Source organism: Carcharhinus amblyrhynchos, chromosome 5 (genome assembly GCF_965287045.1).
Source record: "Carcharhinus amblyrhynchos chromosome 5, sCarAmb.v2.hapA, whole genome shotgun sequence".
Lineage (NCBI taxonomy): Eukaryota > Metazoa > Chordata > Chondrichthyes > Carcharhiniformes > Carcharhinidae > Carcharhinus > Carcharhinus amblyrhynchos.
Genome location: NC_137328.1, coordinates 29487453 through 29504246, shown reverse-complemented (window position 1 = coordinate 29504246; position 16794 = coordinate 29487453). Strand labels below are relative to the sequence as shown.

Genomic DNA, 16794 nt, shown 5'->3' with positions numbered 1-16794 from the left:
AACATCAGCTGACCCTGAGCTATGTGCCTGACCTCAGGGATCGGTCATCCCGAAGCTGCTGGAGATGCATCAACAGAGCCAGATAATGGTGGAGGGGCTGTCAGCAAACCTGTAGCCACCGAGTAGTCTAACAGATGGTAATACGAGATGGTACCGGCAAAATGTGTTACATAGGCCAACGCTGTCAGGGTAGCATCTGCAGTGGAATGTCTGGCTCAGGGATTTGTCCCAATGGGTGACAGAGTGCAGGCCATCCTGGAGATGCAGCAGGCCATGGCAGAGACACAGCAGGCCACAGCCAAGTGTGTTGCTGGCATCTTGGAGGAACATCGATCCATGGCCAAGGGCGTTGGAGGCACGTTGGAGTCATAGCTGACCAGGGCTGGGGCTCTCGCGGGCATTCTGGAGACACAACATGTCATGGTTGTGAGTTTCAATAACTTAGTCCGAGCTCACAGCACTAATGCTGAGGAGGTCCAGAGTTTGGTCCAGTCTCAGAATGCTGTAGCAAAGGGCTTCAGAGCATGTCCTAATCTCAGAGGGCCAGCACTGAGGGATTGAAGCTCATGGCGCAGACACATCTGGGCCTCCAGGACTGGCAGAGGCAGATATTGTCTGACTTCTGGAGCTCAGACCAGCTGTCCCATATCCCATGGAGTATTCCCGGGGCCTATGGGTACCCCGAAGGAGGATGAAGGGCTGGAGCCCATGCAGGGCCCTGCCAGCCAAGAGGCACTGGACATCCCCAGATCTTCCAGTTCTCCCCTTCCTCACACTGAGGCATTGTGGTGTGCACAGGTATCCCTATGGGATGTATGATAGGAGCCCTTGGCATAGAAGTACAGGATCGCCATGACCACTGCGAGTGGGTGTCCTCCTGTCCCTTGAAGTGCCTGGTTTGCAAGGTCCTAACACAGGTGCCATACCATCTCTTTACTTAGGCAGAGCCCATGCTGGCACATGCCTTCCAACATGTCCTCAAATAACCTATGCTCCCTGGGTCTGCAACCCCTCATTCTCCTGGCCGCCCCCAGCAGGAGGATGTGCTGCCATGTCCACCCCCATGATGTGGTATGGTATGTAAAAACATTTAAATGCACGTTGCCCCCATTTTTGGCATGAACCTGATCCCACTGGAAAAAATGGCCTGGGAAATTTGCAGAGGCCCAGCCACTGAGTGCATTCAGCATTTTTGCGCTCCCACTTAAATTTCCCGGTCTGCTATGTTACTTGACCCGTGTGGCAGGTCGGGAAAATCGCGCCCATGATGTTTCAACTTACAAGACAGATTTCAGGAACCAACTGTGTTGTAAGTTTAAGGACTGCTTGTAATATATTTTCAAGTGACATCAAATTAAGTACACTGGTTGTTTATATGGTGCAAAAGTAAGTATTAATATATTAGAAAATTTAAGCAATAATTTACTGAAAGGCAATATAGTGTCTCCTGATTCTTTCTCTGGTTAGCTCACATAGTTTAATTGTTATTTCCATTGTACTGACATCGTGACTTTGACAACAAAAAACTGTTCCATCTACGCTCTGATGTGATGCAAGACTATTATGACATGTGGGTAAACTAGGTTACAAAAGATGCCAAATTTGTTACACAGCTCAGGGGGAAATCTCCTGAACCACTGACTAATATAGCATAAGAACCAAAACTATCAGGATTGCTGAATGTCAAGTAGCAGCAAATTCATGTGTTTTTTTTCCTTTCATTTCAGTTCATTCCTATCATGTGACCTTGTATAACGCGCACACACATACACATGCTCAGCCATATTTTGAAAAAATAAACAGCATTAAGCTGAACTTTTAAAGGAGGCAAGATGCCCAGGAATTCAGAAAATTTAAGAAGTTTGATTTTGCATTTCTGATATTAAAAAAAACATTTTAGCCTGAAATGCCTGAGAGAGTTGAACTATAAACGATTGTAAATATGATTGCTGGAAGGGTTAGAAAGTTCAAATGTTCTTTAAAAATTGTATCTATTCAATGTTCTGCAAAGTTGTAACTGAATCATGCATTGACTTAGAGCCCTGCTAATGAAATTTTAACCAACATAAGAAAGCAAATTCACAGGAAGGTTTTTCTATTTAGTCATTTCACTTTCAGGTTTAGCACCAATGTCATTTTCAACAACTATTTGTATTAATATTTAACACCATAAAACCTCACACGTTGTAAAACCAAATTATACATCAAAGTACATCAGGAAAAAGTAGAACAGATGATTAGAAGCTATGTCTACAAGGATTTGCTGAAAGAAGAGAGGTAGAGTTGGAGAGGTTTCGGAATTCCAGAGCATAGTGTCAAGGCAGTTAAAGCCATTGCCTCCCAATGGTGGAGCGATTAAAATCGAGGATGCAGGAGGGAGCAAAGCTGTAGCAGTCAGTGCTGCAAGCTCTACACATCTGCAGTCCAACCTAGCTAGACAAAAGAGAGAGGGAGAGAGAATCATGTGTGAGATACAGACACTGCATGTACAGCACATGAAGCCTATGAATCGCAATGATTTACTTTGTGTGATCAATATTGAAGATAGGTGTGAGTTTATGATTTAGTGAATTCTACTGTAAATTAAAATTTCCTCTGTTGAATTTAACTGGGGTCTCAGGATCAGTTTGTTGACTTTATAATCCCATTATTGATTTGACTACTCTCAGAAGTACATGTGTGGTGACCCAGCCAGAATGTGAAAATACTTTTTGACCAATTTCTAGTTTAGTTGAAGTTCTTCAACAAAACGTTATACATACCTTAATCCCCCTGAGGACAGACTTTATTTTTTTTCAGATAACAAAATAATGCAACATACTCTAAATGGACACTGTGAATTGCTGTGCCTTTAAGAAATGTATTTTATATCATGTTTCTGATAAAGGTCGTGTTTATACTTCAACTCTGATTATGGTACTGTCTGCCTACAGCTTGTAACACATGTGATGAGCGTGAAAAAGTTAATTGATCCTAATAATTGAAGTGTTCATTCTATCTGTGCTAATGCATTATTGTTCCCTGCCAAAAAGATTGGTTTGATTGGATTGATTGACAAGAAAATCGTGTGGCTGAGTGGAGCATGCTTTACAGAGAGGGGAAAAAAACAGCCAGTTGAGTTTGAATTTGAAAGGAAGCAGCAGCTCTTCTCTCTCTTTCTGAAAATTGAAGTCTGGGACCTGTTAGGAAATAGACATTGATGTCTTCAGGTCTCCCCCCTCCCCCTATCTCTCTCTCTCTCTCTCTCTGTCTGCAGTTTTGAGAAAACAGATCTCTGCCTGTACCTCTGTCCAGAGGGGTTAAAAGGCTGGAAGACAAGCAACCCAGGTAAGCCTGCGTATCTTGGTAACTGATTATGAAGAAGAATTTGCATCTGTGGGGATATTGCTTATATTGGAACAAATAGAAATAATTAAGAATTATACTTTGTCACGATTAAGCATTTCAATTGGTAAAAATTATTCTAATTCTTTTTGTTACGTTTTAACTGTGTTGCTAAATCAAGTTTGTTTTCATAAAAATGCCTATTGAGTTAACAGAATCACACCTGGAGTGAAACACCTTATGCTCACACTAATGCCAAAATGAGAAATATTTGGAATCTTTCTTCCTATATATTAGAACCATAGAAAATTACAGCTCAGAAACAGGCCTTTTGGCCCTTCTTGTCTGTGCCGATCCATTCTTTGCCTAATCCCACTGACCTGCACTTGGACCATATCCCTCCACACCCCTCTCATCCATGAACCTGTCCAAATTTCTCTTAAATGTTAAAAGTGACCCCGCATTTACCACTTTATCCAGCAGCTAATTCTGCATTCCCACCACTCTCTGCGTGAAGAATCCCCCCCTAATATTCCCTTTAAACTTTTCTCCTTTCACCCTTAACCCATGCCCTCTGGTTTTTTTCTCCCCTCGCCTCAGTGGAAAAAGCCTGCTTGCATTCAATCTATCTATACCCATCAAAATGTTATACACCTCTATCAAATCTCCCCTCATTCTTCTACACTCCAGGGAATAAAGTCCTAATCTATTCAATCTCTCTCTGTAACTCAGCTTTTCAAGTCCTGGCAACATCCTCGTGAACCTTCTCTGCTCTCTTTCAACCTTATTTACATCCTTCCTGTAACTAGGTGACCAAAACTGTACACAATACTCTAAATTCGGCCTCACCAACACCTTATACAACCTTACTATAACACTCCAACTTTTATACTTGATACTCTGATTTATAAAGGCACCAAAAGCACTCTTTACGACCCTATCCGATTTTCTCTCAATTTTAATTCTGTTTTCAAACAGCCCAAAATGATGCAGCCCATTTGTTAATCAAATTATTAGGCAGACCAAGGCAGCATGATGGCAAAGTGTTTAGCACCGTTACCTCATTGAGCCAGGGACCCAGATTCAATTCCGACCTCGGGTCACTGTCTGGAGTTTGTCTGCATGGGTTTCCTCTGGGTGCTCCGGTTCCCTCCCACAGTCCAAAGATGTGTAGGTTATGTTGATTGTCCATCTAAATTGTCCCTAGTGTCAGTGTGGAGTTACGGGAATAGGGCCTGAATGGGATTTGGTCAATGCAGACTCGATGTGCCGAGTGGCCTCCTTCTGCACTGCAGGGATTCTATTCTAATTTATGTCAAAGAGAACATTTTGTTCAAAGGCAGTTTCACTTTCATTAATTTACCTCTGCTCATCTTGTAGCTAAGAGGCATCTGACAGTCACAACAATAGAACAGTTTGCTTTCACTGGTGCATTTAAACATATCAGCCTGAATCTTCGGAGCAGTGACAATGCTATGTGTTGTCAATGCGTATAAAGATTCTCCTGAACCGATGCTGTTGTGTACTTCTGACACTGACACTGGGAAATTCCAAAGAACAATGTGATGTGGAATGTGATGTGGTGGCCATTACGGACACTTGGATGTCTCAGGGACAGGACTGGGTACTTCAGGTGCCAGGTTTCAGATGCTTCAGGAAGGACAGGGATGGTGGCAGAAGAGGTGGTGGAGTGGCACTGTTGATCAGGGACAGTGTCATGGCTGCAGAGAAAGAGGATGCCGTGGAGGGACTATCTACAGAGTCTCTGTGTGTGGAAGTTACGAACAGCAAAGGGTCGAAAACTTTGCTGGGTGTATTCTGTAGGCCGCCCAATAGTGACAGGGAAGTTGAAGTGCAGATAGGGAAACAGATTCTGGAGAGATGTATTAATAACAGAGTTGTCATGATGGGAGACTTCAATTTCCCAAACATCGACTGGAATATCCCTAGGGTAAGGAGTTTGGATGGGGAGGAGTTTGTTAGGTGTGTTCAGGAAGGTTTCCTGATGCAGTACGTGGATAAGCCTACGAGGGGAGAGGCTGTGCTTGACCTGGTACTGGCGAATGAACCAGGGCAGGTGATGGATCTCTCGGTAGGAGAGCATCTTGGGAATGGTGACCATAATTCTATCTCCTTCACAATTGCATTGGAACGAGATAGGATCAGGCAGGCTAGGAAGGTGTTTGTCTGGAGTAAGGGGAGATACGAAGAAGTCAGGAAGTTACTTGGACAAATAAACTGGAAGGAGACGTTCTTAGGGAAAAGTACCGAAGGAAGGTGGCGGATATTCAAGGAATGTTTGTCTGGAGCTCTGCATGACAACGTTCCGCTGAGACAAGGGGGTTTTGGTAGGTCGCGGGAACCATGGTGCATGAAGGCTGTGGTGAACCTAGTCAGGAGGAAAAGGAAGGTGTACAAAAGATTCAGGGAACTAGGAGAGGTTAAGGGTCTTGAGGAGTATAAGGACTGTAGAAAGGAGCTTAAAAGGGAAATTAGGAGAGCCAGAAGGGGTCATGAGAAGACCTTGGCGGGTAAGATTAAGGAGAATCCCAAGGCCTTCTATAAATATGTGAAAGGTAAAAGGATGAGAAGAGAAGGGATAGGACCTATAAAAGGTGAAGGGGGAAAGGTCTGTGTGGAACCAGAAGAAATGGCAGAGGTGCTTAATGAGTACTTTGCCTCAGTATTCACGGTGGAAGCTGATCTGGGAGATTTTGCTACGGATTTGCAGCAGATGGAAAAGATTGAGTATGTGGATATTAAGGAGGAGGATGTGTTAGATCTTTTGAATTCTATCAAGATAGATAAGTCGCCGGGACCAGATGGGATGTACCCCAGGATACTGTGGGAGGCGAGGGAAGAGATTGCAGAGCCCCGGCGATGATCTTTGCGTCGTCAATGGAGACGGGAGAGGTTCCGGAAGATTGGAGGATTGCGGATGTAGTTCCTATTTTCAAGAAAGGGAACAGAGAAAGCCCGGGAAACTACCGACCGGTGAGTCTGACCTCAGTGGTTGGTAAGCTGATGGAGAGGCTTCTGAGGGACAAGATTTATGAGCATTTGGAGAGGTTTGACTTGATCAGGAATAGTCAGCATGGATTTGTCAAGGGCAGGTCGTGCCTTACGAGCCTAGTTGAGTTCTTCGATAATGTGACTGAACACATTGACGAAGGAAGTGCCGTGGACGTGGTGTACATGGACTTCAGCAAGGCGTTTGATAAGGTCCCCCATGCAAGACTTCTTGAGAAGGTGAGAGGGCATGGGATCCAAGGGCCTTTGGCCTTGTGGATCCAGAACTGGCTTGCCTGCAGAAGGCAGAGAGTGGTTGTGGATGGGTCTTTTTCTGAATGGAGGTCAGTCACCAGTGGAGTGCCTCAAGGATCTGTTCTGGGACCCTTGCTGTTTGTCATTTTCATAAATGACCTGGATGAGGAAGTGGAGGGTTGGGTAAGTAAGTTCGCTGATGACACTAAGGTCGGTGGTGTTGTGGATGGTCTGGAAGGATGTCAAAAGTTGCAGCAGGACATAAATAGGATGCAGGACTGGGCGGAGAAGTGGCAGATGGACTTCAACGCGGATAAATGTGTAGTCGTCCATTTTGGCTGAACCAATGGGATGAATGAGTACACTATCAAGGGCAGGAGTCTTAGTAGTGTTGAAGAGCAGAAGGACCTTGGGGTCCGGATCCACAGGACTCTTAAATCGGCCTCGCAGGTGGAGGAGGTGGTCAAGAAGGCGTATGGTGTACTGGCCTTCATTAATCGAGGGATTGAGTTTAGGAGTCGGGAGGTAATGCTGCAACTTTATAGGACCCTTGTCAGGCCTCATTTGGAATACTGTGCGCAGTTCTGGTCGCCTCACTATAGGAAGGACGTAGAAGCTATTGAAAGGGTACAGAGGAGATTTACAAGGATGTTGCCTGGACTGGGAGGCATGCCTTATGAAGTTAGGTTGAGGGAGCTGGGACTCTTTTCCCTGGAGAGACGAAGGTTGAGAGACGACCTGATAGAAGTTTACAAAATGTAGAGAGGGATAGATAGGGTGGATTCTCAGAGGCTATTTCCCCGGGTTGAAATGGTTGCTACGAGAGGACACAGATTTAAGGTGCGGGGAGGAAAGTACAGAAGTGATGTTAGGGGTAAGTTTTTCACTCAGAGGGTGGTGAGTGAATGGAATCGGCTGCCATCAGTGGTGGTGGAGGCGAACTCGTTGGGGTCTTTTAAAAGACTTCTGGATGAGTATATGGGGTTTAATGGGATTGGGGGTTATAGATAGGTCTATAGATTGGTAGGTGTTGATGTGATCGGCGCAACTCGTGGGCCGAAGGGCCTGTTTGTGCTGTAGTGTTCTATGTTCTATGTTCTATGTAACAAAGGGACTTTGGTATGTTTGTCCACAGATCTCTGAAGGTGGAAAGGCAGGTGGTGAAAAAGGCAAATGGCACACTTGCCTTTATCAATCAGCGTATAGATCACAAAAGCAGAGAGGTCATGATGAAGTTGCATAGAACTTTGAGGTCACAGCTGGAGTAGTGTGTACAGTTCTGAATGCCACATTGTAGGAAGGATGTGATCACACTGGAAGGGGCGTAGAAGAGGTTCACCAGGATGGAACATTTAAGTTATAAAGAGAGATTGGACAGGCTTGGTGTTTTCTCTGAAGTAGAGAAGACTGAGGGGTGACCTGATTGAGATGCTTAAAATTATGAGGGGTGTGGACCGGGGACAGCTGTTCCCCTTAATTGAAGGGTCAGTTACGAGGGAACACCAGTCAGAAGTGAGAGGTGCAATGTTTAGGTGCTATGTGAGGAAAATCTTTTTTACCAAGAGGAGGTGACAGTTTGGAACGCACTGCCTGGGAGGGTGGTGGAGGCGGGATGCCTCACATCCTTTAAAAAGTATCTGGATAAGTACTTGGCACACCATAACATTCAAGGCTATGGGCCAAGTGCTAGTAAATGGGATTAGGTGGGCAGGTCAGAATCTTTCATGCATTGGTGCAGATCTGATGGGCCAAAGGGCCTTTTCTGCACTTAGTATTCTGTGATTCTTGCAGGATTTCCTGCTCTCGACTAAGACATGCCGATTCCCCTGGGGAATTCCATCAGAGCAGATTAGAATCAGGAGAAAAGTTTTTGTGGCACTAGTCTATTAATGGATGGTTAGTGAATGAGTGAGCAAATGGATGAGTAGATAGATGATTACTACCTGAACCACATGCAGATGGGCGTAGGGTAAATAGGATTAAAGAGATGAATGGGTGGCTCAGGGATTGGTGTGGGAGGAATGGGTTTGAATTTATGGGGCATTGGCACCAGTATTGGGGCAGATGGGGCCTGTTCAGATGGGATGGTCTTCGTCTGAACCGTGCTGGGACCTGAGTCCTGGCGAATCATATAACTAGGGCTGTAGATAGGGCTTTAAACTAATTAGACGGGGGGAGGGTGCAGGGGTGGGAGAAATTACAATATCTAAAGTAAAAGAGAGGGTACAGGCATGGGAAAATGTTGAGGATGTCCCAATAATAAAGGGAGTAGGGGGCATGAGAAAGGTTAGTAGCGTTCCTTCAAAGGCTGGTATAAAGACACTTTACCTGAATGCACGAAGCATTCAGAACAAAGTGAATGAGCTGATGGCACAGACCAGCACAAATGGATATGATCTGGTGGCCATTACGGAAACGTGGTTGCAGGGTGACAGGGACTGGGAGCTGAATGTCCAGGGGTATCAAGTGTTTAGGAAGGATAGACGGGAGGAAAAAGGGGGGGGCGTAGCTCTCCTGATTAAGGATAATGTCAGGGCGGTAGTAAGGGAAGATATAGGCTCCAAAGAGCAAAACGTGGAATCGTTGTGGGTGGAGATAAGGAATAGTAAGGGGAGGAAGATGCTGGTGGGTGTGGTCTATAGGCCCCCAAATAATAACTTAGATGTGGGGTGGGCTATAAACAAGCAAATAAATGATGCGTGCAGAAATGGAATGGCGATAATTATGGGGGATTTTAATCTGCATATTGGTTGACCCAAGTCAGATGTGGTGGGCTTGAGGAAGAGTTCTTGGAATGCTGTCGGGATAGTTTCCTTGAACAGTGTGTGACGGAACCTACGAGGGAGCGAGCTATCTTAGATCTGGTGTTGTGTAACGAGGCAGGAAGAATTAGGGATCTTGTTGTGAGGGATCCTCTTGGGACAAGCGATCATTGTATGGTTGAGTTTTTGATGAAGATGGAGGATGAGAAAGTAGGGTCCCGAACCTGTGTCCTCTGTTTGAACAGAGGGGAGTACGGTAGGTTGAGAGAGGAATTGGCAAATGTAGATTGGGGGCTCAGATTGGTCGGTAGGACGGCTGAGGAACAGTGGAGGATCTTTAAGGAAATCTTTCTCGGTGCTCAGCAGAAATATATTCCGATGGTAAAGAAGGAATGTAGGAGAAGGGATAATCAGCCGTGGTTATCGAAGGAAATAAAGGAGAGTATTAAATTAAAAGCTGATGTGTTTAGAGTGGCTAAAAGTAGTGGGTGAGTAGAAGATTGGGAGAGGTTTAAAAATCAACAAAGAATGCCTAAGAAGTTGATAAAGAAAGGAAGGATAGACTATGAAGCTAAACTAGCACTAAATATAAAAAAAAGTAAGAGTTTTAACAAATATATAAAGAAGAGGAGGCTGGCTAGAGTGAATGTTGGACCCTTAGAGAATGAGAGGGGGGATTTAGTGGTGGGAGATGAGGAAATGGCTGAGGCCTTAAATAAGTTTTTTGCCTCGGTCTTCATGGAGGAGGACACGAATAGTTTGCCGGATATTAAAGATAGAAGGATGGTAGGAGTTGAGGGCCTGAATGTGATTACAGTCACTAGAGAGGTAGTGCTTGATAGACTAACGGGACTGAAGGTGGACAAGTCCCCAGGACCGGATGGAATGCATCCCAGGGTTCTGAAGGAAATGGCAGAGGTGATAGTGGATGCTTTAGTGATTATTTACCAAAATTCACTGGATTCCGGGGAAGTGCCAGAAGATTGGAAAATGGCTAATGTTATGCCGCTGTTTAAAAAAGGTAGCAGACAAAAGGCAGGGAATTATAGGCCGGTTAGTTTAACATCTGTAGTTGGAAAAATGCTTGAATCCGTCATCAAAGAAGAAATAGTGAGGCACCTAGAAAAGAATGGTTTGATAGAGCAGACGCAGCACGGATTCATTAAGGTGAAGTCGTGTTTGACGAATTTATTGGATTTCTATGAGGATGTGACTAGTGCAGTAGACAGAGGGGAACCGGTGGATGTGGTGTTTCTAGATTTTCAAAAGGCGTTTGATAAGGTGCCTCATAAAAGGTTGCTACAGAAGGTTAGGGTGCACGGAGTTGGGGGTAAGGTGTTAGCGTGGATAGAGGATTGGTTGTCTAATAGGAGGCAGAGAGTTGGTATCAATGGGTGCTATTCTGATTGGCGGTTGGTGACTAGTGGAGTGCCGCAGGGATCGGTGCTGGGGCCTCAGCTATTTACCATTTATATCGATGATCTGGAGGAGGGAGCTGAGTGTAGGGTGACAAAATTTGCTGATGACACGAAGATGTGTGGTAAAGCAAATTGCGTGGAGGGTGTGGGAAGTCTGCAGAGGGATCTAGATAGGCTGAGCGAGTGGGCGAGGACCTGGCAGATGGAGTATAATGTTAGCAAGTGTGAGGTTATCTACTTTGGCAGAAATAATAGTAGGAGGGATTACTATTTAAAGGGCAAAAAGCTGCAGCATGCTACAGTGCAGAGGGACCTGGGGGTCCTTGTGCATGAGTCGCAAAAACCCAGCCTGCAGGTGCAGCAGGTGATCAAGAAGGCAAATGGAATGCTAGCCTTTATAGCGAGGGGGATAGAATATAAAAGCAGGGAGGTCTTGCTGCAACTGTACAGGGCACTGGTGAGGTCGCAGCTGGAGTACTGTGTGCAGTTTTGGTCACCGCACTTGCGCAAGGATATTTTGGCCTTGGCGGGAGTGCAGAGGAGGTTCACTAGGCTGATACCAGAGATGAGGGGGTTAGACTATGAAGAGAGACTAAATAGACTGGGCCTGTACTCGTTGGAGTTTAGAAGGATGAGGGGGGATCTTATAAAGACGTATAAGATAATGAAAGGGATGGATAGGGTAGAGGTAGAGAGATTCTTCCTGCTTAGAAAGGATAGCAGGACTAGAGGGCACAGTCTCAAGATAAGGGGGGACAGTTTAGAACAGAGTTGAGGAGGAACTTCTTCACTCAAAGGGTGGTGAATCTCCGGAATTCTCTGCCCGTTGAAGTGGCGGAGGCTACCTCCCTAAATATATTTAAGTCACGGGTCGATAGGTTTTTGACAGACAAGGGAATTAAGGGTTATGGGGTGGAAGCGGGAAAGTGGAACTGATCCACTTCAGATCAGCCATGATCTTATTGAATGGCGGGGCAGGCTCGAGGGGCTAGACGGCCTACTCCTGCTCCTATTTCTTATGTTCTTATGGTTGAATGGGTGGATAGGCATGTGAGGTGGGGAGAAGGGTGAATAGGTAGATGGATAGATGGATTTTGGATTCTGCAATGGTTATGGGCTCTGACAATACTCCAGCAAAGTATTTCAGACCTTGCCATGCCCCTAGCCAAGCTGTTCCAGTACAACTACAATTATCTATCCGGCAAAGTGGAAAATAGCGCAGGTATGTCATATCCACAAAAGAAGACAAATCCAACCCAGCCAATTACTGCCATCTACTCATTTGTCTACTCTCAATCATCAGTAAGTTAATGGAACAGGTCATTAACATTCATGAGCAATAACCTGCTCATGAATGTTCAGTTTGCATTCCACCAGGGTTACTCAGCTCCTGACCTCATTACAACCTTGGCTGAAATGCTGAACTCCACAGGTAAGGGGAGGGCGACTGCCCTTGACATCAAGGCAGAATTTGACTGAATGTGGCATCAAGGAGCCCTAACAAAACAAGAGTCAATGGGAATCAGGGGCAGATACTTCTGCTAGTTGATGTCTACCTGACACAAAGATGGTTGTGGTTGTTGAAAGTAAATCATCACAGTTCCAGGACAATTCTGCAGGAGTTCCTCGGGGTTGTTTACCAGACTGATTCCTAGGATGGCAGGACTGACATATGAGGAGAGATTGAGATGTTTGGAATTACATTCACTGGATTTTAGAAGAATGAGAGGTTATCTCAGAGATACCTATAAAATTCTTACAGGATTAGACACGGTAGATGCAGCAAAGATATTCTCGATGGTAGAGGAATGCAGAACAAGGGATTACAGTCTGAGGATATGGGGCAGACCATTTAGGATGGAAATGAGGAACAATTTCTTCACTCAGAGTGGTGTGCCTCTGGAAAGCAGTTAAGGGCAAAACGTGGTATGCTTTCAAGAAGGAGTTATATATAGTTCTTGGGATTAAGTGATTTAAAGGATATTGGGGGAAAGCAGAAACAGGTTTCTGAGTTGTATGATCAGCTGTGATCATAATAAATGGTAGAACAAGCTCAAAGGGCTGAATGGCTACTTCTTCCCTTATTTTCTGTGTTTCTATATAGTTCCCTAGGCCAAATCAACTTCATCAATAACCTCCCTTCCATCATAAGGTTAGGTTGGTTGATCACTTTACAATGTTGAGCACCATTCACGACTTCTCAGATATTGAAGCAGTCCATGTCTGAATGCAGCAATGTCCAGACTGGGGCTGACAAGTAGCATTTGTGCCAGACAGTTCTATGGAACTGTGATATCCCGCTGGGTGAGAGAGGCCATAAAATCCTGGCTTTAATGGTCACAGTGAAAGAGGAAAGCAAAAAGATTTTGTGAAGTGGACTCTAGAGTAATAAAGATTGGTCATCATGACGTATGTTTTCATTAGAAATCACTAATAAACAGGCACAAATACTTGGCACAATCAAAATACGGAAGTGTACAAAAATATCTGTGACCTCTGAAACAATTTAATTTCACATTTAACTGGCATTAGCAGTTGGGAGGAAAATAAATTCCATGTGTTTAGAAGACGAGCTAGAGGCTATCAGTATTCCCAGAAAATATTTGAGATTCAATGCAATTAATTAATTGATGAATATGTTTGAATAGGCACAGTGTTTCAAAATACAAATGTTTAATTTTTTTATCAGGCTTAATGTGCAAGACGGATTTTGAAACTTTTGTACAGTCTATTCAAGGCACCAGTAATTAAACAACTAGGTCATTTGCAATCAGTACCAACTTAAAGGTAAGATTTATTTTAGAACTTTAATATCAGTCTAAAAATGTGCAGATTATGTTGATTGGCCCTGGTGTCAGGGGATTAGAAGGGTAAATGTGTTGGGTTACGAGAATGGGGCCTGGGTGGGATTGTGGTTGGTACAGTCTCAATGTGCTGAATGGCCTCCTTCTATGGTTCTATGAATTTATTATTCATTTGCCTCTGCATTTAATGCTCATCTCTCAAACAGGAGTACAGCTTTCTACATGCACATCAGAGAAATCGTCATAGAACATAGAGCATTACAGCGCAGTACAGGCCCTTCAGCCCTCGATGTTGTGCTGACCAGTGGAACCAATTTAATGACCTTCTAACCTAAACTATTCCAATATTATCCATATGCCTATCCAATGTTCATCTGGATGCCCCTAAGTTGGTGAGTCCACAACTGCTGCAGGCAGGGCATTCCACGCCCTTACTACCCTCTGAGTAAAGAACCTGTTTCTGACATCCGTCCTATATTTAATCACCCCTTAATTTAAAGCTATGTCCCCTCGTGTTAGCTATCACCATCCGAGGAAAAAGGCTCTCACTGTCCACCCTATCTAATCATCTGATCATCTTGTATGCCTCAGTTAGGTCACCTCTTAACCTTCTTCTGTCGAAAACAACCTCAAGTCCCTCAGCCTTTCCTCATAAGACCTTCCCACTATACCAAGCAACATCCTGGTAAACCTCCTCTACGCCCTTTCCAATGCTTCCACATCTTTCTTAAAACGCAATATTCCAAGGGTGGTCGCACCAGAGTTTTGCACAGCTGCAACATGATCTCACGGCTCCGAAATTCAATCCCTCTGCCAATAAAAGCTAACACGCCATACGCCTTCTTAACAACCCTATCAACCTGGGTGCCAACTTTCAGGGATCTATGCACATGTACACCGAGATATCTCTGCTCATCCACACTACCAAGAGTCTTTCCATTTGCCCAATACTCTGTGATCCTGTTACTCCTTCCAAAGTGAATCACCTCACACTTTTCCGTATTAAACCCCATTTGCCACCTCTCAGCCCAGCTCTGCAGCTTATCTATGTCCCTCTGCAATCTGTAACATCCATCCTCACTGTCTACAACTCCTCCAACTTTGGTGTTGTCAGCAAATTTACTAACCCATCCTTCTACACCCTCATCTAGGTCATTTATAAAAATGACAAACAGCAGTGGCCCCAAAACAGATTCTTGCGGTACACAACTAGGAACTGAACTTCAGGATGAACATTTCCCATCAACCACCACCCTCTGTCTTCTATCAGCTAGCCAATTTCTGATCCAAACCACTAAATCACCCTCAATCCCAATCATCCGTATTTTCTGCAGTGGCTTACCATGGGGAACCTCATCAAATGCTTTACTGAAATCCATATACACCACATTCACTGCTTTACTCTTATCCACCTCTTTGGTCACCTTCTCAAAGAATTCGATATGGTTTGTGAGGCACGACCTACCCTTCACAAAACCATGTTGACTATCCCTAATCAAATTCTCTAGATGATTATAAATCCTATCTCTTATAATCCTTCCCAAAACTTTGCCCACAACAGAAGTAAAGCTCACCGGTCTATAATTTCCCGGATGGTCTCTACTCCCCTTCTTGAACAAGGGGAACATTTGCTATCCTCCAGTCTTCTGGCACTATACCTGTAGCCAATGATGATATAAAGATCAAAACCAAAGGCTTTGCAATCTCCTCCCTTGCCTCCCAGAGAAGCCTAGGATAAATCCCATCCGGCCCAGGAGACTTATCTATTTTCATACTTTCAAGAATTGCTAACACCTCCTCCTTATGTACCTCAATCCCGTCTAGTCCAAAAGCCTGTATTCTCCTCGACTACATTGACTTTTTCCTGTGTGAATACTTACAAAAAATATTCATTTCGTGCTTCTCCTATCTCTTCAGGCTCCATGCACAACTTCCCACTACTGTCCCTGACTGGCCCTAATCTTGCCCTAATCATTTTTTTATTCCTGACCTACCTATAGAAAGCTTTAGAGTTCTCCTTGATCCTACCTGCCAAAGTCTTCTCGTGTCCTCTTCTGGCTCTTCTTAACTCTCTCTTTAGCTCCTTCCTGGCTAATTTGTAATTCTCCAGTACCCTAACTGAGCCTTCACGTCTCACCTTTACATAAGCCTCCTTCTTCCTCTTCACCAGAGATTCAATTTCATTGGTACACCATGGTTCCCTTGCTTGACCACTTCCTCCCTGCCTGACAGGTACATATTTATCAAGGACTCGCAGTAGCTGCTCCTTGAACAAGCTCCACATTTCAATTGTTCTCATCCCCTACAGTTTCCTTCTCCGACCTATGTATCCGAAATCTCGCCTAATCGCCTCATAATTACCTTTCCCCCACCTATAACTTCTGCCCTTTGGTATATGCCTATCCCTTTCCATCACTAAGGTAAACGTAACCAAATTGTGGTCACTGTCACCAAAGTGCTCACCTACCCCCAAGTCTAATACCTGGTCTGGTTCATTACCCAGTAATGAACCAGGCCTCGCCTCTTGTTGGCCTATCTAAATACTGTGTCAGGAAACCTTCCTGCACACATTGGACAAAAACTGACCCCTCTAACGTACTCGAACTATAGCTTTTCCAATCAATATTTGTAAAGTTAAAGTCCCCCATAACAACTACCCTGTTACTTTCGCTCCTAGGATCATCTTTGCAATCCTTTCCTCTACATCTCTGGAACTTTTTGGAGGCCTATAAAAAAACTCCCAGCAGGGTGACCTCTCCTTTCCTGTTTCTAATCTCAGCCCATACTACCTCAATAGACCGGTCCACATCAAACGTCCTTTCTGCCCCCGTAATACAGTCCTTGACTAACAATGCCACGCCTCCCCCTCTTCTACCACCTTCTCTGCTCTGACTGAAACGTCGGAACCCCGGAACCTGCAACAGCCATTCCTGTCCCTGCTCTATCCATGTCTCTGAAATGGCCACAACATCGAAGTCCCAGGTACCAATCCAGGCTGCAAGTTCACCCATCTTATTGCGTATGCTCCTAGCATTAAAGTATACACACTTCAAACCACCTCCTGCCTGCCAATACACTGCTGCGACCTTGAAACCTTATCCATGACTTCCTTATTCTCATCCTCCTGTACATTCAGGTTCCCATCCCCCTTCTGAATCAGTTTAAACCCTCCCGAAGGGCATTGGCAAATTTTCCCCCAAAGATATTGGTACCCCTCTGGTT

General features: G+C 44.6%; 1 protein-coding gene across 1 annotated transcript in view; it reads left to right on the top strand.

Moving 5' to 3' along the window:
• Positions 1-231: 231 nt before the first annotated feature.
• LOC145343367 (transmembrane protease serine 11C-like) overlaps positions 232-16794 on the top strand; it is a 91362-nt gene continuing 74799 nt past the window's right edge. The window contains exon 1 of the mRNA XM_080189582.1: positions 232-355. Coding sequence (XP_080045708.1) covers positions 232-355 — 124 coding nt within the window. The remainder of the gene's footprint in view (positions 356-16794) is intronic.